Source organism: Elephantulus edwardii, unplaced genomic scaffold (assembly GCF_000299155.1).
Source record: "Elephantulus edwardii isolate Elephantulus edwardi_28Jun2011 unplaced genomic scaffold, EleEdw1.0 scaffold00086, whole genome shotgun sequence".
Lineage (NCBI taxonomy): Eukaryota > Metazoa > Chordata > Mammalia > Macroscelidea > Macroscelididae > Elephantulus > Elephantulus edwardii.
The window spans coordinates 3,209,875-3,232,534 of record NW_006399836.1 but is presented as its reverse complement, the minus strand read 5'-3'; the positions used below and the strand labels follow the sequence as shown (position 1 = coordinate 3,232,534).

The following is a 22,660-nucleotide window of genomic DNA, read 5'->3' as shown; positions in this document are numbered from 1 at the left end:
ATTAAGACAGACTAGGAAGAAGGATTGGCCACCCACTTCTGAAATAGCAGGCCTCTGAAAACCCTATGCACAACAGAACACACGCAGATTACTTGTCTATCCTAAATAAAACATTTACTAGAAAGGCCAAGTAACTTGCCGAATTTCCAGATAGTTTAGTGAAGGGACATAGAGCCTAGTGCTCATAGCGATTAAGCTCTTGACAACTAACCCAAAGGTTGATGGTTCCACGCTGCTCCGTGGGAGAAGAGACCTTGTAGTCTGCTCTTAAAAATAGAACAGCCTAACAGCGCAACAATGAATGAATGAAAACCCAAAATCTCTGTAAATGTTCATTAAAACTAATAAAATTTAATAATAATTTAAAAAAATCAATAGAACAGCCTAGGGAACCAGGGAGTACTTCTGCCCTCTCATTTGGGGTCACTTTGAGTCAGAATTGATTTGACAGCACGTAACAATATGTTAATTTATATTATTATAGAAGGGTGATTCTCAAGTGGGACTAGGCTGGCTAGTGCTCAGCTTTGTTCCCCAGGGGACATTTGTCATTGTCTAGAGGCTTGCATCTCAATAACAAGAAAACTGAGATTCTCACCACTGGGAAAATAGGCAGCATCATAGATGCTGATAGATGGAGAAAAGATTGAGGTTGTTAACAATTTCATCTTGCTTGGATCCACTATCAACACCCTTGGCTTGAGCAGTCAGGAAATCAGAAGATGAGTTCCAGTGGGAAAATTAATCTCAAGAACCTCTTCAGATTGCTAAAGAGCAATGATGTCACTCTAGCAACTAAGGTACCCGTGATCAAGGCCCTGGTTTTCTCAGTTGCTTACTATGCATCTAAGAGCTGAACAGTGACTAAAGATGATAGAGGAAGAATTGATGCCTTTGAGTTGTGATGCTGGAGAAGAGTATTAAACATACCATGAACCGCCAAGAGAACAAGCATGTCTATCCTGAAAAAGGGAAACTATGTTGTTCCTTGGAGACAAGGATTTTGAAACTCCCTTGCCCGTTTGTGTCAGCATTGGGCATGTTGCCAGAAGGGACTGTCCTTGGAGAAAGACATCATGCTTGGAAGGATAGAGGACCAGCACTGGAGAGGAAGACCTTGGATGAGATGGGTTGGCACAGTCACTGTAGAAATGGGGGCAGATGTGTCAAAGACCCTGATGCAGTTGGCTCCAGACAGCACAAGGTTAGATCTGTGGTTCTTCAGGTTCCTGAGAATCATAGTTGACTTGATGGCTCGTAAGAACAGAGACTTTTTTGGTGATCCTAACTGGGGGCACATCATAGCCAATGTCAAACGGATCTTGGCTAAAAGCAAAGAGTATCAGGGGGGATGTCCATCTGTGTGTCATTGATTATGCAAAGGCTTTTGACTGTGGATCACAACAAATTCTGGCTAACCTTGAGAAGAATGGGAATCCCATTACCACCTGATTGTACTCAGGTGAAATTTATACTTGGACTAGGAAAGTCATTAAAACAGAGCAAGGAAATGGAATGATTCAAACTCAAGAAGTGCATTAGAGATGTGTCCTTTCTCCATACCTTTTTAATCTATATGCAAAAAAGATTATTCAGGAGGTTGGACTTTCATGAGGAGGAATGTGGTATTAGGTTTGGAGGAAGATTAAACAGCAACCTGCGATATGTAGATGACACAACCTTGCTTACTGAGGAAGACCTGAAGCATTTGCCACAGAAGGTCAAAGATAGCAATCTCCAACATGGACTGAAGAAGTTCAGTGTCAGGAAAACAAAGATTCTCACCACTGGGCCAATTGGCAGCACCATGATAGATGGAGAAGAGATTGAGATTGTTAACAATTTTCGCTTACTCGGTTCCATAGTCAACACCCTTTGCACCAGCAGTCAGGAAATTATTGTTGTTATGTGCCGTAGAGTAACTTATGATCCTATGTACAATAGCCCTGAAACCTGCTCTGTCCTGTGCCAACTTTACTGCTTCTGACACACCTACCCTCATTACCCTAATCACTGTGTCAATCCATCTCATCAATGGTCTGCCTTTCTCCATTCTTCCACCCTTCCAAATGTGTCATGTCCCTCTCCAGGGAACCAGTCCCTCCTTGCAACATGGCCAGACTTTGTCAGACGAAGCCTTAGAATCCTTGCCTCCAAGAGGAGGCTGGCTTCACCTTCTCTAGGATTAACCTGTTTGTTCTCCTGGCAGTCCATACTATATTCAGCACTCTTCTCCAGCACCTCAGCTCTTCAAAGGCATCAGTTCTCTTTCTGTTGTCCAGCTCTCTGACACATAGCAAGCAGTTACAAAGACTATGGTCTGGATGAAGTGCACCTTAGTCGCCACACTGATGTTATTGTTCTTCGGTACTCTGGAGAGGTCCCTGACAGCCGGCTTTCCCAGTGTAATTCATCTCTTGATTTCCTGGTTGCTGGTACAAAGAGTGTTGATTATGGAGCCAAGCAAATAAAGTTGTTAACAATCTCAATCTCTTCACCATCTATCATGATGCTGCCAATCAGTTCAGAGGTAAGAATCTTTGTTTTTTTGGTGTTGAGCAGCTTTAGTCCATATTGAAGACTACAGTCCTTGATCTTCTGCTGCAAGTGCTTTAGGTCCTCCTCAGTTTCAGCAAGCAGGATTGTGTCATCTGCATAACACAGGTTGTGGAATCTTCTTCAACCTGATGCCACATTCCTCCTCATACAGTTCAGCCTTCCAGATGATCTGTTCTGCATATACACTGAAATGCACTGAGAAGCCAAAGCAAAGGGAAGAAATTAAGGAGCTGAACAGAAGATTTCAAAGGGCTGCTCGGGAAGACAAAGCAAAGTATTGTAATGAAACGTGCAAAGAGCTGGAGTCAGAAAACCAAAAGGGCCGAACTTGCACAGCATTTCTTAAGCTGAAGGAATTGAAAAGCGAATTCAAGCCATGAGTTGCTTAAGGATGCTTTGGGCAGAATATTAAATGATCCAAGAAACATTAGAAGATGGAAGTAGTATAGAGTCACTGTACCAGATGGAATTGGCTGACACAGAATTTCATGAAATAAAGGTATGAGCAATAGCCTGTGGTGATGAAAGAAGAAGTTCAAACTGCTCTGAAAGAATTGGCAAAAAACAAGGCTCCAGGAATTGACGTCATACCAATTGACATATTTCAACAAACAGATGCTGCCCTAGATGTGCTCACTAAGTTGTGCCAAAAATCTGGAGGACAGTCACTTGGCCAACTGACTGGAAGAGATCGATATTTGTTCCCATTCCAACGAAAAGTGACCTGACAGAGTGTGGAAATTATCGAAGAATATCATTAATATCACATGCAAGCAAGATTCTGCTGAAAATGATCCAAAAACGAGTGGAACAGTACATTGACAGAGAACTGCCAGAAGTTCAGGCTGGGTTTAGAAGAGGCCATGGTACTAGGGATATGATATGATATCATATCATAGCTAATATTAGATGGATCTTGGCAGAAGGCAGAGAGAACCGGAGGAATGTCTGTATTTCACTGACTATGCAAAGGCATTTGACTGTGTGGCTCACAACAAACTGGCTAGCTCTGAGAAGAATGGGAATCCCAGAACATTTGATTGTGCTTATGTGAGACCTACATATGGATCAGGAGGCAGTCGTCAGAACAGAACAAGGAGACACTGCATGGTTCAGAATCGAAAAGAGTGTACATCAGGGATGTATTCTGTCTCTAAAAATGAATTACAGTAGAAAAATCCATTTTCAGGACCTCTCCAGAGTACTAAATAGCAACAGTGTCAGTCTAGAGACTAAGGTATGCCTGATCAAGGCCATGGTCTTTGCATTTACTTGCTATGCATCAGAAAGCTGACCAGTGATAAGGATGACAGACGAAGAATCAATGCCTTTGAGTTGTGGTGCTGGAGAAGTGTGTTGAACATACCGTGGATTCCCAGAAGAACAAACAGTTCTGTCCTGGAGAGAGAGAGAAACCACTGGAAGGCAAGGATTTGGAAACTCTGTCTCACATACTTTGGGCATGTTACCAGGAGGGACCAGTCCTTGGAGAAGGACATCATGCTTGAAAGGGTGGAGGTACAGTGCAGGAGAGGAAGACCAGAATTAGATGGATTGACACAGTAACTGAGATAATGGGGTGGGTTTATCTGACACAGAGTGGGTCAGGATGGGGCAGGGTTCTGAACTATTCCGCAGAGAGTTGCTGTGAGTCGCTGGCAACTCAAAAGACACATAAAGACCACCTGGGAGTAGGAAGATGAAGATTTCTGGTGTCTGGCTGACAGGTAGGAGCCAGAAATGTCATCGTGTATCCTGCAGCTCACAAAACCACTCCAACTAGGAAGGCTCAGACCTGAAGCCTCAGCGGTGTCATTGTTGAGAGGTTTCCGCAGAAAGAGACGATTTTTAAAGGCCCCTGTTGGATGACAGTGGGCTTCAGACGTTTCTGAAGGACAGGGGACTTGCTGGAGAATGCCATTCTCACCCTGTGCTGGTAATTGGAGAGGCATCTAGATTCTCTTCCTGGTAGCTGGATTGCTGATGTCCTGTGAAGCAGAGGAACAGATGGCCAGAGGAGTCCTTTGGTGTTGTTTTCTTGTTAATCTTTAAGAAGATGCCCAGATGACCTCAGTGCAGGTTTTGTCATTGTCAGATTTTTCTCCTGCAGCTTCAGGCATTGTTGTCCAGCTGTTGGGTTTTAAACTCTTAGGCAGTTTTTCTCTTCTGAGGCGCTTGATCTGAGCAGTGAAACATGGTCTAGATAACAGTCTTTTTCAGTTGTTTTATTTTGTTGTTGAGAATGTACACTCAGCAGAACATACACCATTTGAACAGTTTTGACATGCCCCTCAAGCCAGGCTGGGTAGTGGTTTTTTCTGCTGGTAATAGGCACAGCAGAACACGTGCCCATTCACCAGTAGCTCGTGTACTGCTCACTGATGCTGACAACAGTCTCAGCATCGGGCATCCAGTCTCACTCCCTTCTCTGGGATTTTCCTCTCCTGTCGTGGAAACCCACTTCCCTTACGCTTATCCTTCAAATGGCTGTTGCTCATTATTATTCTTTAAACGCACAGTGCTCAAAGCAGGCATTCTTTCCTAGTTAAGAATTACTCAAGAGAAGAAATTTCATAAGCAAATCAGTCACAAAATCTTCAAGAGATAAAGCTTAAAGATTATCTCAGGATAGTAGTTTCAGAGGTTTGTCCAGCCGCCATAACACTAACAAATCTGGGTTCTGTGAAAATTTGAAACTCTGTTCTGCATCCTGCCCTTTTGATCAGGATTCTCCTATCGAATCTTCAGTTGAAATGTTGAGGAATGTGATTCAGTCACCATCCATTCCTTTTGGTCTCATGACAGTGAAGTGACTTTTCATAGAGGTAATTAGCCACACATTACGTTTTCCCATCACTTCCGCCTCCAGTCTGGCCCTGTTCTGAGTTCCCACGTGCCACACGAGACGGTGTCCTGTGAAGAGCACAGAAAGCAGGGCCTCCCTCCCTGGCCCCTTGCCTTCTAGCTCTGTTACTTAACTAGCTTTGCAGTTGTGCTGTGAGAATCAAATGAGAGAGACTTAAGTAAATCAGAATACTCAAGACTGTGCTGAGCTAGGGAACTAAAACTGTAATAATAGAAAGCCACTCAGTGGCTGCTGGAGGATGAGGATAGCTGAGGGGGCTTAGGAGAGGGCACAGGAAACTGTTAGGAGTAAGAAGTGTTTTCACAGGTGTGCATATATATGGTAAAACTTCAAACTGAAATAGGTGTAGTTCATTGTATCCTAGGTGATAGTATGGCAATAAAATTGTTCTTAAAACAATGAAGCACATTTAAGCCTGAGGTCTGGCACTTGGTGGCCAGGCTCCTGCATAGGGCATTCTCAGCCCTGACTGCCTGCAGGGTTGGTGAGAGGATCAGGTCTAGCCCAGCGCTCCTTGAGACTGTTGTTCTTGCTCCTGAACATTAGGGCCTGGCCTGGTGGGGTGAGAAGAGCTCTGGTCCTTCCCAGGAGCCTCACTTAAGCAGCAGCTTTGAGAATAGCGGGGAGGCTGCTGTCTTGAGGGGAGGCTGATCTGAGGCGAGGCTGTTCTGAAGGGGAGGATGTCCTGACGTGAGGCTCTTCTGAGGGGCGGCTTCAGCAGCAGCAGCAGGGACTCTCAGAGAGCTTTGTGCTGCCTGTTAGAGGCTGAGTCTTAGAGAGCTGACCTGCCCTGAGCTGCCCTGAGCTCTGTCTTAATGGGGGAGGCCAGACCTTAGTACAGAGGTGGCACTGGCTGTGTCCTGGCAAAGACTCTCCAAGTACCAGGCATGGATGTGTATTTTGGCCTGGTGAGGACGGGAGGGCCAGGTGCTCCAGGGCAGTGGGGTCTCCAGGTGTAAGGCCAGTGAGCAGCTGGGTTCCTGCGGCCTAACACTCACACCTCACCTTGTGTAATAGGATAAGGAGGGACAATTGAAAAGCTTTACTCTGCTGCCTTCACTTGCCTGAGCGATGAGGCTGCAGCACGTGAGGTGATGGGCTTTGCGGAGCGGATGTGCACTCTGTGTCCTGGGGGGCTGAGGCGCCCGGGAGAGGCTGGGGGCGCAGACGCACCAGGGTGAGGCCCCTGGCCCTGGTGACACCACTGCAGAGCCTCTGCTGGCCCTCGATTTCCATCGATGACAAGGATGCAGTGAGAATTCAGTGACTTGGTACTCACTAGATGATAGCAGGTAATGTGCCGGAGAGAAAGGCAGATACCCTCAGATAACGCATCCTAGCCACCCTCTGCCATGTTGTCAGTCACTTGGTTTTGAGAGACTAACAAGTGCTGAGCATATTGCAGTGACCAGGACCATCGTCCTCCCCACCCAGACATGCAGTCCTCGGACACAGGATCCCTCCCTGTCCGCTCTTGCCCTTTGTTGGCACAGAGACGGAGACTGAGCTGTGAGCAATGCCTCTCTTCCCAGGCTGAACCGGCCGCTCACCCTCTCAGAGAAGATAGTCTACGGCCACCTTGATGACCCGGCCAACCAGGAGATTGAGCGAGGCAAGACCTACCTCCGGCTGCGGCCGGACCGTGTGGCCATGCAGGACGCCACCGCCCAGATGGCCATGCTGCAGTTCATCAGCAGCGGGCTGCCCAAGGTGGCGGTGCCATCCACCATCCACTGTGACCACCTGATCGAGGCCCAGCTTGGGGGCGAGAAAGACCTGCGGCGAGCCAAGGTGAGCAGGGGCTGGGGGCTGGGAGGGGAGCCCACCCAGGCATGGCCTCCAGGTTCTGCCAGGTGCTTTGGGTGGTTGTTGTGTTGAAGTTGGAACCAACTCATAGCTGATCCGCCAGTGGGTTTTGAGAGGCTGTAAATCATATGGGCGCAGCTGGTGCATGTGAACCGTAGGCCTTTGGGATTGCAGTGCTGTTTCTTACCACTGGGCCACCAGAGTCAGTCTTTAAAAAAAACAATTACTGTTCTTTTCTGATCCAGCAAGTCCCATTTGCTCCTTGAGAAAACATTAAAAAATATGGAACAAGAATAAAGAAACAAAACCGTTCTTAATCGTCTCACTCTGGAGGTGTTTCTCTTGTCTTAGGAGAATGATAGGCACTGCCGGTCACTGAGTCAAGGAGAGTAAAGGTCCCTCTGCGCAGGCAGCGTGTTTCAGTGCAGACGGTCCTGTCCCCCCCCTCGGATCGAGGGCTCTCAGAAAGTGGGCCAGAACGGGTCACTGGTTATGAATTTGGGATGCACAGGGCCCTTCTCACCGGGTCACACAAGCACAGGGCAGGATTAAAGCTAACCTCTGACCCTGACCCCCATGCTCTTGCTACTTGACCTCCTCTGGAGGCTTGCTTTGATGAAGTTTACTCAACTAGATAGACGGGACACTGGGGCCCCTGGGGTGTCCCCCCACCCTTCCTGAGAAACCTGATCCTGCCCCTAGACTGGCCTTGGGTGCTGCCTTTAGTGTGCCGCCTCCTGGCAGAAGCAGATCTCCACAGCCCTCACGGGGGGCTGCTGGCAGGAACTGAATGCTGGCAGGACCTACACTGGCACAGAGCAGGGCCTGGGACTGAGTGAGCTCTGGCCCCCAGGCCAGTCCAGGGCAGAGCCTCTGGTCCATGGGAACCGCTCAGGGTGGCATTCTCACCCAGCCGTCTGCCCGCTCGCGGTGTCCTGGTGCAAGGTGGTTCCTTCCTCCTCGGCTGGAGGGGAGCCCTGCCTGCCTGCAGCACTCCCACCTTGTGGTGATGGTGGTGCCAGTGTCACAGGAGTCCCTGTGGTACAAGGACCTGGACATGACCTGGGTTCCTCAGTCCTGAGGACACAGTGGGAGCGCTTGGCTCTCCCCTCGGTTGGAGGGTCAGCATCCACTCAGTCACTTCCTTCCAAGGGTGAGAATCGTTCGCTCAGTCATTCAGCAAGTCCTTACAGAGCACTTGGTGTGTGCCAGGCTTGACCCCAGGACCTGAGAATTCAGTGGGGATGAATCAAGACCCCTGCCCCCATGGAACTCAAGGAGCCTCATAGGGGGAGGCGCTGAACGTACACATTCAGAATCACTGTATGTGCTGCTGGGGGACAAGGCCATGCTGTGGGGGAGTAGCCTGGAGCCTGGTGTCTAACTGGGGGGAAAAGGAAGGCTTCTCTGAGGAGGTGATGCATAAGCTGAGATCTAAACAGATGAGTCAGTGTTAACTGCGGGAAGAACATTTTAGGCAGAATAGTGATTGTAAAGGCTTCGAAGCAGGAAGAAATTGAAGCTCTTACAGCCTGGACTACCTGTGTGTGTCAGAGTGTGAGGTGAGGTGCTGGAGGTGGGTTTCTGGGGCTCCGTCCACTGAGGGCTATGGGAGCTGAGAAGTCATGGGGAAGTCTTAAGTCAGGGAGGGATGTAGTCAGATTTACATACAACTGTGAAGGGCCACCCGGTGAGCCCACCACTGCTAGGGCCCCCTCTTCTCCTCACACCCACAGACATGTGTGTCTGCCCACCTGTCCTGAGTACCAATTCCATAAGGGCTATGGGTAAATGACTAGGAAGCGTGTTAACCAATAGTTGGAAAGCCTGCCCTTCTCTCTGGTCTCGGGGTCCCAGCTTCCGGGTGTATCTGTGACGGCGCTGGGTTAAGTCATCTATGCAGGTCCCTCGTTCTGTCCATTATTTATTCACTTGGGGAACTCACATGGGTCCTCGGGATTGCATGGTGAGACTAGAATTTGAGGGACCCAGCTCTCCAGCCGCGGTGTTGGCAGGCCTCATTGCTGGTGCCTCCTTTGGAAATCTGGCAGTCCAGCTGAGTCCCCTTCCTCCTGTCACAGGGGTTACACTTCTCCAGGGACATTTCCTAGCTTCTTGGGGATCCCTGGCCACATGTCTGTGGTGCTGCGCAGCCTTCCCACCTCCTGAAGCTGCCTCTGGTCATGGCTGATGGCAGGGTGGGCGCAGCTCTTCCGTCGGTTTGGCTCTCTGGAAAGCAGTGGGCTGTTGGGGTGTCTTTATTTGGGGTCCTCACACTATAACCAAGCCCTGGTGCCAGACACCAGACCAGGTGCTTTCCTTGGTGGATCTCATTTCCTCCACCTCAGAAGGGCAATTGTTCTGGTTTATATTAAAATGTAGTTGGCAGGATTGAACAGACCTGTGGTGTAAGAGTTAAAACATCAAGCTGCTGACCAAAAACGTTAGCAGTTTGAACCCCTGGGAGTAAGCTGAGGCAGTCTGCTTCGTAACAGCTTCCCCTCAGAAACCCTGGGGCGGTTCTGCTCTGTCCTGTGGCATCGCTTAAGGTGGATGACTTGATGTCAGTGGGTTCAGGTTTGGCTTTGTCGTCAAACCCTGGCTGCGCTGTGGAGCTCTATGGTCTCCAGCTCTTGCCTCGTGTTTTGCACCTACAGTGGGCTTGATCACCAGACTTCCCCTGCTGGTGGGGTGTGGGGATGTTCAGCCTGGCACCCATTGCCTGATGGGCATTCTGTGAAGGGCAGTGTTATTACAGCTGAGTCCTCCAGGTTCAGGTGGGACACAGCAAACCAGCTGTCCCCCGCCTCAGCACTGTGTCCCGGCCACATGTCTGCACAGAGCAGTCCTCCCTGGCGGTCTCATCTGAAGGACTTTGACTGTCACGAGGGCCTTCAGGCCAGCTCCTCCTACAGATACACAGAGTGGAGCGCTTCCGTCACCCGGTGTCCCTGAGCTGGGCCAGCTCTGCTGTCTTGCCCTTCTCCCCTCCCTCCAGCTGAGCCTGCAGGCCACCATCCAAGCCCTTTGGGGAGTATTTTTAGTTCTTCAGAAACAGACCTGTCCTCAGTGCCAGCATATCAGAGTCACAGGGGGGGTGGGGGAGGAGGGCCAGAACAAGGGTGAGCCTGATGCAAGCCAGGTTACTGATGCTGTCGTTATCGATTGTCTCAACAGGACATAAACCAGGAAGTGTATAATTTCCTGGCAACGGCAGGTGCCAAGTATGGTGTGGGTTTTTGGAGGCCTGGATCAGGGATCATTCACCAGGTGAGTTGGGGGTCACTCTCCTTTGCCAGGGAGCAGGGCCTAGGCTCAGGTGAGCAGAAAGCACTTTCTGTCGCTGCCCGAGGGCTGCTCTAGGCTCCGGAAACTGGGCCGATTGATGAATTCATTGAGCTCTTGAACTCTTCCTTCTTTGAAGTCATTCTTTAAATGTCCACAATTCCTTGCAGAAAATTCAGCTAACTTCTTAGTTTTGCAACTACTATCTTATTTCTCAGTATTGGCTTCAAAGTTCATCCATGTGATGTACAGCAGGCCTTCATTTCTCCTTACAACTGAGGAATATTCTATCCTGTGGAATACTTGCATTTAGAATGAATTTTTTAATATGTTCTGCATTCCCATTGTAAATAGACTATTTCAGCAGCATTTTTAGGTTTACAGAGAAATGAAGCAGAAAAGAGACAGTTCCCATAGGTACCCCTCCTACACTGTTTCTGCTAGCATCTTGAATTCCAGGGCATATTTGTTATATCTGCTGAACTAGTATAAGTTATTATGAAATAAAGTCCAAGTGGACATTTGGGCTAACTGTATGTGTCATAGAGTCCTGAGGATTTTAGCAAATGCCCAGTGTCATGTGTCCGCCATCGCTGTATCATGCCCGGGAGTTTTGCTGACCTTAAAATGCCCGTCTCCCTTCCTCACCCGCCTGCCCCACCACCAAACCCCAGAAGCATTGATCTGCTTACTGCCTATAGTTTTGCCCTTTCTGGAATGTCATATAGTGGGAATCTTACAGTCTATCAGCTTCTCAGACTGGCTTTCTTCACTTGAACTTGCCTTTTCAAGTCTGTGGTAACAATAGCTCATGAATAATTTGATAAGCACATACATGTGTCAGGCACTATACTGAGCACCTTAAAAATACTCACTTAGCAGTCACTGCAACACTATGAGATAGGGACCTTCGGTATCTACACCTTACAGATAAAGAAACTGAGGCATAGAGAAGTCCACTTGGCTAGAGACACCCAGACCTTGGCATGCACCTAGATAGGCTGGCCTGCAGCCAGTGCCTCTGCCCACGGCCCTTACTGCCCGCCCCCTGCAAGGTTCCCCAACACTGCACGTGGCACACCTCTCCTTCAGCCCCTCACTGCATTCACTGTGTAGGATGGGGCACCGCAGGAGACCTGGCCACGTCAGCCTGGGGCTCCTTTCCTGACTGATTCCTGTGAGGGTGAGTGTATGCATGTGTTCTGGGGACGTGGGCGCTTATCTTTCCCCAGGGGCACTTTGAGGACCACTGAAGAGATACAGGGCATGCAGCGCCGTGTGTGTCCATCTGTGAAAACCTACCTTTGCTCCTTCCAAGGTGCCCTGCTCCCCACCCAGCCCAGGCCTCCTTCAGCATGAGCTGAGTCAGTCTGTAACCTGACCCACCCCGTGCCCAGTGTACCCCACTCAGAAACCAGAGCCCAGGCATCACTGCTGTGCCCTTTCAGACCTCTGTCTTCACCAGGAGGGGCTGCCTGGGTGGTAGGCCGCAGCTATGTGGGGGACCAGAAAGCCGATGGCAGACTAGGGAGGCTGCTGGGACCAGCCTGGCCTGTTGTCATGAACGTGTCCCGTCCATTCTACATCGGCTCAGTGACCAGGCCTCCCAAGCACCCTGCCATCATCTGGGTCTGAGTGGCGGCCCCCGACTATCCAGCAGCCTGATCAGTACACAGAAACCTCAGCCATCTGGGTGCCGTGCAGCCAGCCTCAGCTTTCTCTCGCCGCCTCCTGTCAGGGCACTCCACCCCTCAGTGTCCAAAACAGACCTGCCCCTGCCCCGCATCCCCGCTCCACCTCGCATGCCCTGTCCCCAGCCTGCCTGGCAGGTCCCATCCTCATCATCTCAGGTGTGAGGCCCCTGCCTCCCGTGTACAGTGCTGGGCCCCCCTCTTCAGCTGCTCCTCAGTGAGAGACCCCACCAGGTACCCAGTGCTTCCCTGGGACCATCTGCACTATGCAGATGGGCCTGGGACTCATTTCTTCCTCACTGGCCTGAGTGGATTGGTGCAGAGTAGGTCTTCCTTGTGCAGGACGGCTGGGCTTCCAGTTTTACATTTGAGATGTTCCTCGTGCCTTGAAACCCACTCTCCCATCACCCTCAACACCCAGCCGTATCTTTTGGACTGATGATTCCTCAGTGGAAAGATGGTGCCTCTCTGTGATTGGAATCTACTAATTGCTTCACAGGAAAGAGATGGGCAGTTGCTTCTGTGTGATTTAAAGTCTGAAACCTTGCAGAAAGCTCAGCTCCCACTTGATGGTGAGGAGTCTTTTGAGGCAAAGCACTGCCACAGCCCACTGATCCCTGGGCAGTGCTGTCTGCAGTCTATGCGCCTGTGTCTTGCCCAAGCCCCTTATTGATTTCATGGCTGGTCTTCATGGATCCGACCATGAGAAGTGTCAGATAACTAGACTTTCATCTTGGCATATGGCTGAGACAGTGGAAGGCAGGAGAAGTGACTTGGTTAACAGTTACTCAGTTTCCTGTATGTTGGCCTGGTCTTTCCAGCAGCTGTGTACTGCTAGGGAAGGACCCAGGCCTTCCTGTGTTCTGCATACCCTTGAGAGAGGCCCTGGCTGGATGCAGAGGCCCTGGGTTCACAGAAGTTCACAGAACGTCACAGGGCACAGGTTCATAGTGTAAAGTCGCAGAGCACAAATCCACAGAAGCACAGAGTTACCGATCACAGTTCACAGACACTCAAGGTCACAAAGAACAAATCCAAAGAGCACAAGGTCACGGAACACAGTTCGCGGAGTGAGAATCACAAAGCACAGCTCAGAGCTCTTCACATCTTGCCTTCTCCTGTTCATTCTGAAAGATAAAAGGCAGAATTGCAGATGAAACTCTTGCTGAGTAATAGTAAAGGTACAGACGTATAAAAGTACTGCCTTCCTCTCTGTCCTGAGCTCTGTTGCGTGCTGAGTAAATAGACGTGGCCGTGCTGAGTCGTCACAGTGCTGCGAGGGGACACTGCTGCCTCTCTTATATGAGAGAGGATGCTGAGCTCTGGAGCCGGATGTGGCTTGCTCAGAGACCCACAGTTCATAGGTGGTGGAGCGAGCTCAAGGCCGCCTAGCCTGGAGCTTCTCCCAGTGTCCCCAGCCTCAGAAATGTCCCTGCTGCAGCCCAGGTGCTAGGCAGGGCCACACCTGGGTAGCTGACCCTGTGCCTTCCCTGCCTTTGTTACCAGAGGTTTGGGGAGAATGACCTCCAGTCAGCCTCTTCCCAGCTGGAAGGCATGCCTCTGTGAGGGGCATATCATAACCTGCCTTCCTGTGAAATAGCAAAGCCACTGAGAAAGTGAATCGGGATCTGTCCTACCCCTGGCTTCCTGTCTGCTCTCCATGAGCTCGTCTTCCTGGTCAGTGCCAGCTGCCTGGGCTAGAAGGTACCCTCACTGGTGTGGTGGAGGCCCCCCTGGATTTTCCCAGAACTGCTTTCTCTTGATTCTGCCATGGCCAGTTTAGGAGGTGCACCCCAAGACAGAGCTTGACAGTTAAGGTGACTGTGCCCCTTTCCATTCCCCTCAGTCTTAAAGGGTCCAAGGCAGTGTGTGAGGTGGAAAGAGGTGGGCTCAGGGCCAGAGGGGTGTGGCTTTCAATGTGGGCTGTGCCACGCATCTCACTTGGACCCCCTTGAACGAGTCACTTCAGCCAACAGTGGACAGCCTCATAACCAGTGTCCCCACTGGGAGCCACACTCGTCAGGATCCCTGGTGGTGGCCGGAGCAGTTCCTGAAAGAATTGTCTCTAGTGAGAACCCAGTGGTGCCACCTTAGACCCTGCCCAGGCCGCCACAGGAGGCAGCCCAGCGTGTCCTAGGAGTGTCTGGCAGCTCACCCTAGTCCCTGGGCCCGTCACGGGACAGCCTCCCTTCCCAGTTCATCCGGTTCTTACTGTGATCCTGGGTCGAGGTGGTGCAGGTGCTTTGGCACCAGGTGAGGGAGCTGAGGCCCATGGAGGCATTTTACAGGTCAGCCCCTGTAGGCAGGAAGTGTCAGGGAGTCATGGCCCAAGTCCATCCTCGGGGCCTCAGGCTCTTCCTGGCCATGCTGGAGCTGCCCTGTCTTAAATGGACCACCCTGCTGGGCCCTGTGTCCCTTGGGGCCCTGTGTCCCTGGGGGTTGTTTTCTGGCCAATCCCTTTCGGCCTTAGTAGCCTCAGGCTCAATTGGGGGAATCTTAGCTTAAGATGTTGATTTTGGGTTTCTCCCCCTAGATCATTCTGGAAAACTATGCGTACCCTGGCGTTCTTCTGATCGGCACTGACTCCCACACCCCCAATGGTGGAGGTCTTGGGGGCATCTGCATTGGGGTCGGGGGAGCCGATGCTGTGGACGTCATGGCTGGAATCCCCTGGGAACTGAAGTGCCCCAAGGTGAGGAAGGGCTTGTGGTCACATGAGTGACGGTAGTCTGAGACCCAGAGGACTTGGGAGGGTGGGCCCGTCAGCAGGAACGAGAGCGAGCTCCTGGGCCTCCTGGTTGAGCGAGGTCGGCTCAGACCTGTCATCGCGGTCCTGTCCTTCCGCTTAGGTGATTGGTGTGAAGCTGACAGGCTCGCTCTCTGGCTGGACCTCCCCCAAAGATGTGATCCTGAAGGTGGCGGGCGTCCTGACGGTGAAAGGTGGCACGGGCGCCATCGTGGAGTACCACGGGCCTGGCGTCGACTCCATCTCCTGCACTGGTGAGGGCAGCTCACCTGCCCGGCCTGTGGGCGCACTCAGGGCCTTCCCTGGGTGGTCTGTTCAGCAGTGGGGTTTGGGCCAGACTTGCCATCTGCCTTGGAAATCCAGTCACAGACTTAGCAGTAGAGGGGAGATGGCATTGGCCCACCTTGGACAGATGACATCTCAGGAAGAGCAGGTGACCTCCCCGTGGCCACACACTGGGCCGAGCGAGGACTCCTGGTGCCCAGGGCCCTGAGCCTCCTTGGATGATCAGAAAGAAGGGAGGTGGGGTGGGATGGGGACTCAGCTTTCTCGGCTGGTGGTGGAGCCTCCCTTATTCCCCTGGAGTGGAAATCCCAGACCACTTAGTGTCCAAGACCAAGGAGCGAGCTCTTCACTCTCCATAGCTCCTGGTGGCCTGGTATTGCTGTCTGGCTGTCAAACACCCAAGGACATGGGACACATCTCAGAGGGGTTCAGGCTCCACAGAGCTGCTATTCCCAGAAGCCGCTTAGGAACCCATTGAATTGAGCCTCTGAGGCCTCTGTTCAGTGGCTCCGAGCCTAGCCTTCTGCCCATGGCAGCCCTGGGACACGCTTCCCCTGCAGGCCCGGGGGTCCCTGCCCAGCTGCTCAGCCCCAACAGCCTCTGTTTCCCTGCAGGCATGGCGACAATTTGCAACATGGGCGCAGAAATTGGGGCCACCACCTCAGTGTTCCCTTACAGCCACAGGATGAAGAAATACCTGAGCAAGACCGGCAGGGCAGGTGAGCCAACAGGGTAGAGGTGGGGCTGCCACAGGTGCTACGTGCACTTCTTCAAGGTCCCTCTGAGCAAGCACGTTGACCCCTCAGCTGATGTCTGCGAGAGGCCACCGTTGGTGTGTGCTAAGCTCTGCGTGTGACTTCCTGCGTAGCTGTCTGCCCGAGTTTGAGATGTCCCTGCCTCAGGGCTGAATTAGAGTTTGACCTGTAGGATGACTGGGTAGTGGGTGTTCCTTGGTTTATAACCGTGTGCCCCTATCGGGAGCTTCAGAAATGATCCGATCTGCTTTATAATCCGGCTGTAGCAGGGAAGGAAGAGACACTGAATCAGGGCCCAGCCTCCCTCCTCACCCTCCCCAGGAGGTTGCAGCGCCAGGCTTCCTCCCCAGCAGGTTCTGAGTGTCTGTGAGGCTCAGTGCTGGAAGCGGGGCTTTTGGGAGGAGTTGTCGGCTGTGGACAGGCAAGTCGGGCCTTGGGGTGAAGCCAGAGCTGGGGCCCAGGGGAGCCTGTCCCTTTACTTTTGACCCTTGAGCACCTGCATTCTTCTCTGCAAGGCCCTACCCCTCCCTTTCTAAATTGAGTAACTTCTCCAAAATTTACTCTGCACAGCCCCAGGAAGCCTTCTCCACCTCTGACCTCCTGGGGGGTGTGCTCCGGGTCCCCGCATTCCTGTTTCAGCTCCTCCACTAGATTTGTGAGCTCCTTGGGGCAGGACAGTGCTCTGTGCTGTTTTGTTCCTTTGCCCTGTCAGTGCCCAGGTCTGGCTTCTGGTGAGTGCCAGGTAGTGGACAGATGGATGGACGGACGGACTCAGGATCATTCTCTGTTCCACGTGCATCAGCCCCCTCCTCCCTCATTGATTTCAGACATTGCCAACTTAGCCGAGGAATTCAAGGATCACTTGGTACCCGACCCTGGCTGCCATTATGACCAAGTGATTGAAATTAACCTCAATGAGGTAAGGAAGGGAGTTAGGTTCAAGGAATTTCAGAGGGTGGGAGTTCAGGCCCCACTGGACGTTCCTCATGGCCACTGGTCTTCAGAAGCAGTGGGAGGGTCACAGCCAGCAGGCTCCTGGGCCTTTGGTGCCCTTGTTCCTGCAAACCGCCCCCTGAAGCAGGCTGGACTGGAGCTGTGCTTGGGGCAGGTGGAGGCTTCTGCCTCAGAGACAGTCCATCTGTCCCCCGGAACCCAGCAAAACCCACACTTTGCTGCTGGGTTGGCGTTGGTGTCAGAGCTCGTTAGCTGCATGGAGGGCTGAGCAGGGTTGGAGCCTCTGAGGTCTGCAGACCAGAGCTGGCCTCGGAACACTGGAAGCGAGGCAGCAGGGCACAGCGATGTGGAGGCCTTGGGCCCTGAAGCACGCGTTCAAGCACATGTTCACCTCTCAGCTCTGCTGCTTAACCCCTGCAGCCCACGCTTCGTCATCTGTCAAGCATGAGGCGCTGAGGGGATTCAGGACGTTGACTCACGACGTGGTAACTGCTGACATTTATTGAGCACTTGGTGTGTGTCAGGCACTAGCTCAATGCTTCATGTTTACTCCTAAGTATGAGTCTATCCAACAGCCCTGGGGCATCATGATACAGCACTCAGCTACTGAGTGAGAGGTTGACTGTTCAAACCCGTCGTTCTACAGTGGGAGAAGTTCTTCATCGTGAAGGGAGCTCTGGTGGCTAAATTGTAAGGAATTGAGCTGCCAACCCAAAGGTACTGGGTTCAGATCCACTAGCTGGTCTGAGTGAGAATGATGAGCAATCTCCTCTCATGAGGGTTACAGCTTCTGAGAATCCACTGGAGGCCCAGCTGTGAGTCAGTTCCGAAACAGAACAGCTCCGTCCTGTAGGGTCGCTGTGAGTCGGAACAATACACTTGACAGCAGTGTGTCTGGGTTTGAGCTGCTTATTTTAGTGAATCTCTGTAAAGCTTCCTCAGGCTGTGTGGGCAGGAGACAGTAGAGCTAGGACGAGGCTGTGGTGGCACCCTCCGTGCCACTGACATCCCTGAGCTCTGTGACCTTGACGGGACCTTGACTGAGCTCTGTGACCTTGACGCCTCCCTTCTCACCGGGCAGTGAGACAGTTTTCCCACGCTGCCCTGCACAGCATCTGCAGGGAGCGCGGAGCTTCCAGACGCAGGCTGAGGCCTGGGAGCAGGACTTGACCCCGGGACCTCTGCAGGGACTTGGGCATGGGGCCCAGGCAGGCCTTGCTCCCCACGCAGGCTCTCATGCACGCTCTCTGTCTCCTCAGCTGAAACCACACATCAACGGACCCTTCACCCCCGACCTGGCCCACCCGGTGGCAGAAGTGGGCAAAGTGGCCGAGAAGGAGGGGTGGCCCCTGGACATCCGAGTGGGTGAGCACCTCCAATCCCGGTCGACAGCTGTGCCGACTGGAGGTCCTTCCAAGGCAGAGCTGAGAGTGTTTGCTTCATGACTGTCTTAGGGTTTTTCCTTAGTGTCAAAGAAATGAATGTTCAGTGTGGAATTAGCCAACAAGAAGGGTTAGAAATCCTACTGATCCCAGGACAGGCTCCAGGAGCGCGTGGCTCTTGTCGCGTTCACATCACACAGACATCGCCTCCGAACATGTAGTCACAACCAGGCTTCACTTTACATCTTCACTCATCCAGTTTTCTTCCACGTCAGGAGGCTTTGTGCCCTTGAGCAACTCACTTCACCTCCCTATGCCAGTGTTCCCCATCTGTAAAATGGGATCATAGCCATACTAAAACCTTTTAGGAGAAGAGAATGATTAATATGTGAGAAAATTTTGTATAATGTCTTGACAAAATAAGTGTTCATACTTAGTAGTTAAAGTTAAAATATATTTAAGAAAGTTTTAGTATTTAAAAAACAAAGCTTTAGTGTTTTGATAATTTGAGAAAAAAAGACTGAATTGAGGGGAGACTGTAACTTTGACAAGCTAGTTTTTAAAATATGAACTGTTTCATTAATTGGTCACCTTTTGAAGAGGCCATCTCCTTTGTTCTGCTGTTAGTCTGTGTGTTACCATTGCGAGCATTTGCTAAACGTTTTAAGACCTTTTCTTCCCCTCCTCGCCCGTTCAGTAAACAGTGAAAAGTCAGAGGGTGCTCCAGGCAGACGAGAAGCACATAGTCATAGTCCCACCGAGCCCTGCCTGTGGTGAGGGTGGCCCTGTCTCTAGAGCCCTCTGGAGTGGACACACACTCACCTTGGAGTTTTACAAGCTAGTGATTGTTGTTGTTAGGTGCCACTGAGTCAACTGCGACTCCTAGAGACCCTCTGACCAAGGAGCCTGAACCCTGTTCTGTCCTGGACCCGCTTCATCTCTGACACGCTCGAGCCCACTGTTCAGTCACTGTGTCAGTCCGCCTCGCTGAGGGGCTTCCTGTCTCCACTGGGATGGCATGGTGTCTCCTCAGGACCCAACAACATGCCCAGAGTACGCAGGGCCAGCTTTCACCGTCCTTGCCTCCAAGGAGTAGTTCCCAGGTTGCACTTGCTCTGAGACAGCTTTGCGGACACAGGGCGTGCTGTCTGCACGCTGTCAGTCACGTCTGGTTAACCAATGTCCCTGGATGTTGGGTGTGTAGGTGCCATCAGCTTTTCTCTACTAAAAGTGACCACTGACCCAGCACACTTGGTGGACTCTTATGGCAGTTCTGGCTCGTCTGAGGTCCAGGGGGAGACCTCTGGTCACACTCTCCTGCTGACCTCTGACTCTGCTGACCTCTGCCCCAGGTCTGATTGGCAGCTGCACCAACTCGAGTTACGAGGACATGGGGCGCTCGGCAGCGGTGGCCAAGCAGGCACTGGCCCACGGGCTCAAGTGCAAGTCCCAGTTCACCATCACGCCGGGCTCTGAGCAGATCCGCGCCACCATCGAACGGGACGGCTATGCGCAGACCCTGCGGGATGTGGGCGGCATCGTCCTGGCTAACGCCTGCGGCCCCTGCATTGGCCAGTGGGACAGGTGAGGGGTGCTGTTTGGCAGGAGGAACGTGATACTGGGATGGAGAGGAGAGACTCAAACCCAGGACCCCAGCGTCAGGGGTTAGTGCACGCTGGAAAGTTCCCCAAGGCATGACTTGAAGGATGGGCTGATGGAGGGGTGCTGAGTGGCTGCATGGTCGGAGCTGGACCAGCAGGGGGAAAGCTGAGAGTCCTGGCCCAGTCAGGCCGCTGGGGACTCGCACGGAACCTCTCAAAGTGACGGCTTAGGGAGAGGAGGAGGGGCCCGGGTTGAGAACCTCGCCCTGGGCAGGTCTTTCCACCACGTAGCCTCACACCTGCCTCGCTGGGCCTGGCGGGTCCCCTGCTCTGTATCTGAGTCCCAGGAAGGAGGCTGTTGATTCACATCCTTGAATCTCCCCTCGGGAGTTCAGCATGAGACTTGGGTGAGCTGGGAGGGCAGGCCCGGACAGCCCTCACCGGGTCCCCTCTGACCTGGCAGAAAAGACATCAAGAAGGGGGAGAAGAACACCATCGTCACCTCCTACAACAGGAACTTCACAGGCCGGAACGACGCCAACCCCGAGACCCACGCCTTCGTCACTTCCCCCGAGGTGAGGCTCCCTGCAGGCGAGAGCTGGGGCCGCACCCAGCCAGAGGCACCGGCAGAGGACTCGGGGCTGGAGCTTCTGACCCCACAGGCCTGCTTCCTGGGTGTTTCCTCCTGGTCTCCCCCATCATGGGGTGTTTCTCTAGTACAGTTAAAGGAGAAGAACCTGGAGCTCAGAGCCTTCACGTGAGCCTGAGGTTCTCTGGGGAAGAGAAGGGTGGTGACTTGGCTGAGCTCATTGCTGGGATTTGTTTCAGGAGAAGACATTCCAAAGTCCGTTAAAAATTGAGCCTGGGGCCCTGGTGACTGTAACCAGCACGAGTCAGGGTTCTGCCAGTCACAGCTGGCACGTGGCCGCCCTCTGCTGATTGGCCTTTCTTCTTTAAACACAGCATCGCATTTATTCCCTACCCCGTCCCTTTCTCCTCACTTTGTTACACACAGATTTGTCATTACTGCTGTGGTGGGTCCTGTGTGACCCTCCATCGTTGGCCATTGTCCCTCAGCAGTGCTGCACCGTTTTGTTGTTTTGACCTGGCATTCCGTTTCTCGGTGGTTGTTGGGTGCCGTTCAGTACAGTGACTCTGAACAGAAGATGTGAAGCCTGCCCTCTCCTGTGCCATCCTCACCACCGCCAGCATACTCGAGTCCACTGCTGCAGTCACTGTGTCCATCCACCTGGCTGGGGGTCTTCCCCTTTTGCTGACCCTCCTCCTTTCTGAGCATGATGTCCCTCTCCAAGGAAGAGCTTCTCCTAGTGACACGCCCAGAGTATGTGAGATGAAGCTTCACCGTCCTTACCTCCATGGAGCACTCTGGCTGCCCCTTCTCCAGGACAGATCTGTTTGTTCTTTGTCCATGAGATGTTCATGGAGTCTCCAGCACCACAGCTCAAAGGCATCAATTCTCCTGTCATCCTTACTCACGGGCCAGCTCTCAGCAACATAGCAAATGACTGAAAAAGACCCTGGCCTCAACCAGGCACCCCTTAAGTCTTCAAACTCACATCATTCCTTATAAATAATTTGAGGAACTCCATTTTATCGAGAATCCCCAATAGGCCCACTTGATGGTTACATACTCGATGGGCATTGTGGTGGGTTTTATTCTTGTAGCTACAAACAGTGCTGCCCCCAAAACTGTTTGCCAATGAGTTGACTGTGTTGGCCACAGGCTGCCTCACTCTGCACCACCTCTGATTGTCAGAAACAGTTAGGGTAGTGTCTTCTGATCTAGACATGGTTCAAAAATTAGAATTTGATTTGTATTTTTTAAGATGACTGAGATGACGCCATCTTTTATGTTTAAGACCCTGTATAATAATGTGTTCCCGTGAATGTTTTTTCCCCTCTTGCTCTGTGTATGCGTGCATGATTTTGGTTTGGGTGAAGGTTTAGAGAGCATCGTTTATCATTTAGCAGATTGTACTCATTTTGCTTCTGGCCATTCACTGAAATCCCTGTTTAAGGTCACGCATTCCATGTTTCCAGTACGCTCCCTCTTTCCCTCTGGCATCTGAATTTTTCTCTTGGGCAGCCTTGCTGATCAGATTGGCACTGATCTGGTCCATAGTTCAAGGCACACCTTTCTCCTTAGTGTTGTTTCTGCTCACCTTGTAGACGCGTCTATTTTGGTTGAAAATTGAACCACAGGGTGAATTCCATTTGAGGCCCGAGGATGGCGGAGGGTGTTCTTAGTCCCGGTGGTCTCCCAGTCCCCATCTGACCTGTGTGCCTGGCTTGTTGAAATGATTCTGCATTTTTCTCTCTGTGACCTTGTACCGCCTCTTTCAGAATGGTCAGTGGGAGCTTGTTTTCACATGATTTGAAACCTCTGGACGAGGTTAGGTTGGTTTTCTTTTGGGGGGGTTTAAATTTTATTTTATTAATTTTAATGAACACTGTAGAGATTTTGGATTTCTATTCATTCACTGTTGCACTTTTCTCCCTGCCCAGCCTTCCCCTCCGTACCCCCCCGCCCCAGTTCACTCCTCTCTTTGAAAAGCAAAACGAAAAATTCCTTCTTTGGTACACAAACCCCCTGCACCCTTCCCACCGCCCCGAGTACACTCCACTATGCAACCTTAATTCTGGACTCTAGTGATAACCATAATACCCTGTCATATATCACTTTTAAATTATTCTCTCCCTCGGGGAGCT

The 22,660-nt window shown here is 51.7% G+C and overlaps 1 protein-coding gene across 1 annotated transcript in view; it reads left to right on the top strand.

Annotated features, from left to right (window-relative positions):
• ACO2 (aconitase 2, mitochondrial) overlaps window positions 1-22,660 on the top strand; it is a 65,339-nt gene that overhangs the window by 38,642 nt on the left and 4,037 nt on the right. Inside the window, exons 3-11 of the mRNA XM_006890082.1 lie at window positions 6,958-7,216; window positions 10,409-10,501; window positions 14,741-14,899; window positions 15,057-15,207; window positions 15,853-15,957; window positions 16,821-16,912; window positions 18,207-18,312; window positions 19,682-19,913; window positions 20,394-20,505. Of these exons, the coding sequence (XP_006890144.1) occupies window positions 6,958-7,216; window positions 10,409-10,501; window positions 14,741-14,899; window positions 15,057-15,207; window positions 15,853-15,957; window positions 16,821-16,912; window positions 18,207-18,312; window positions 19,682-19,913; window positions 20,394-20,505 (1,309 nt within the window). The remainder of the gene's footprint in view (window positions 1-6,957; window positions 7,217-10,408; window positions 10,502-14,740; window positions 14,900-15,056; window positions 15,208-15,852; window positions 15,958-16,820; window positions 16,913-18,206; window positions 18,313-19,681; window positions 19,914-20,393; window positions 20,506-22,660) is intronic.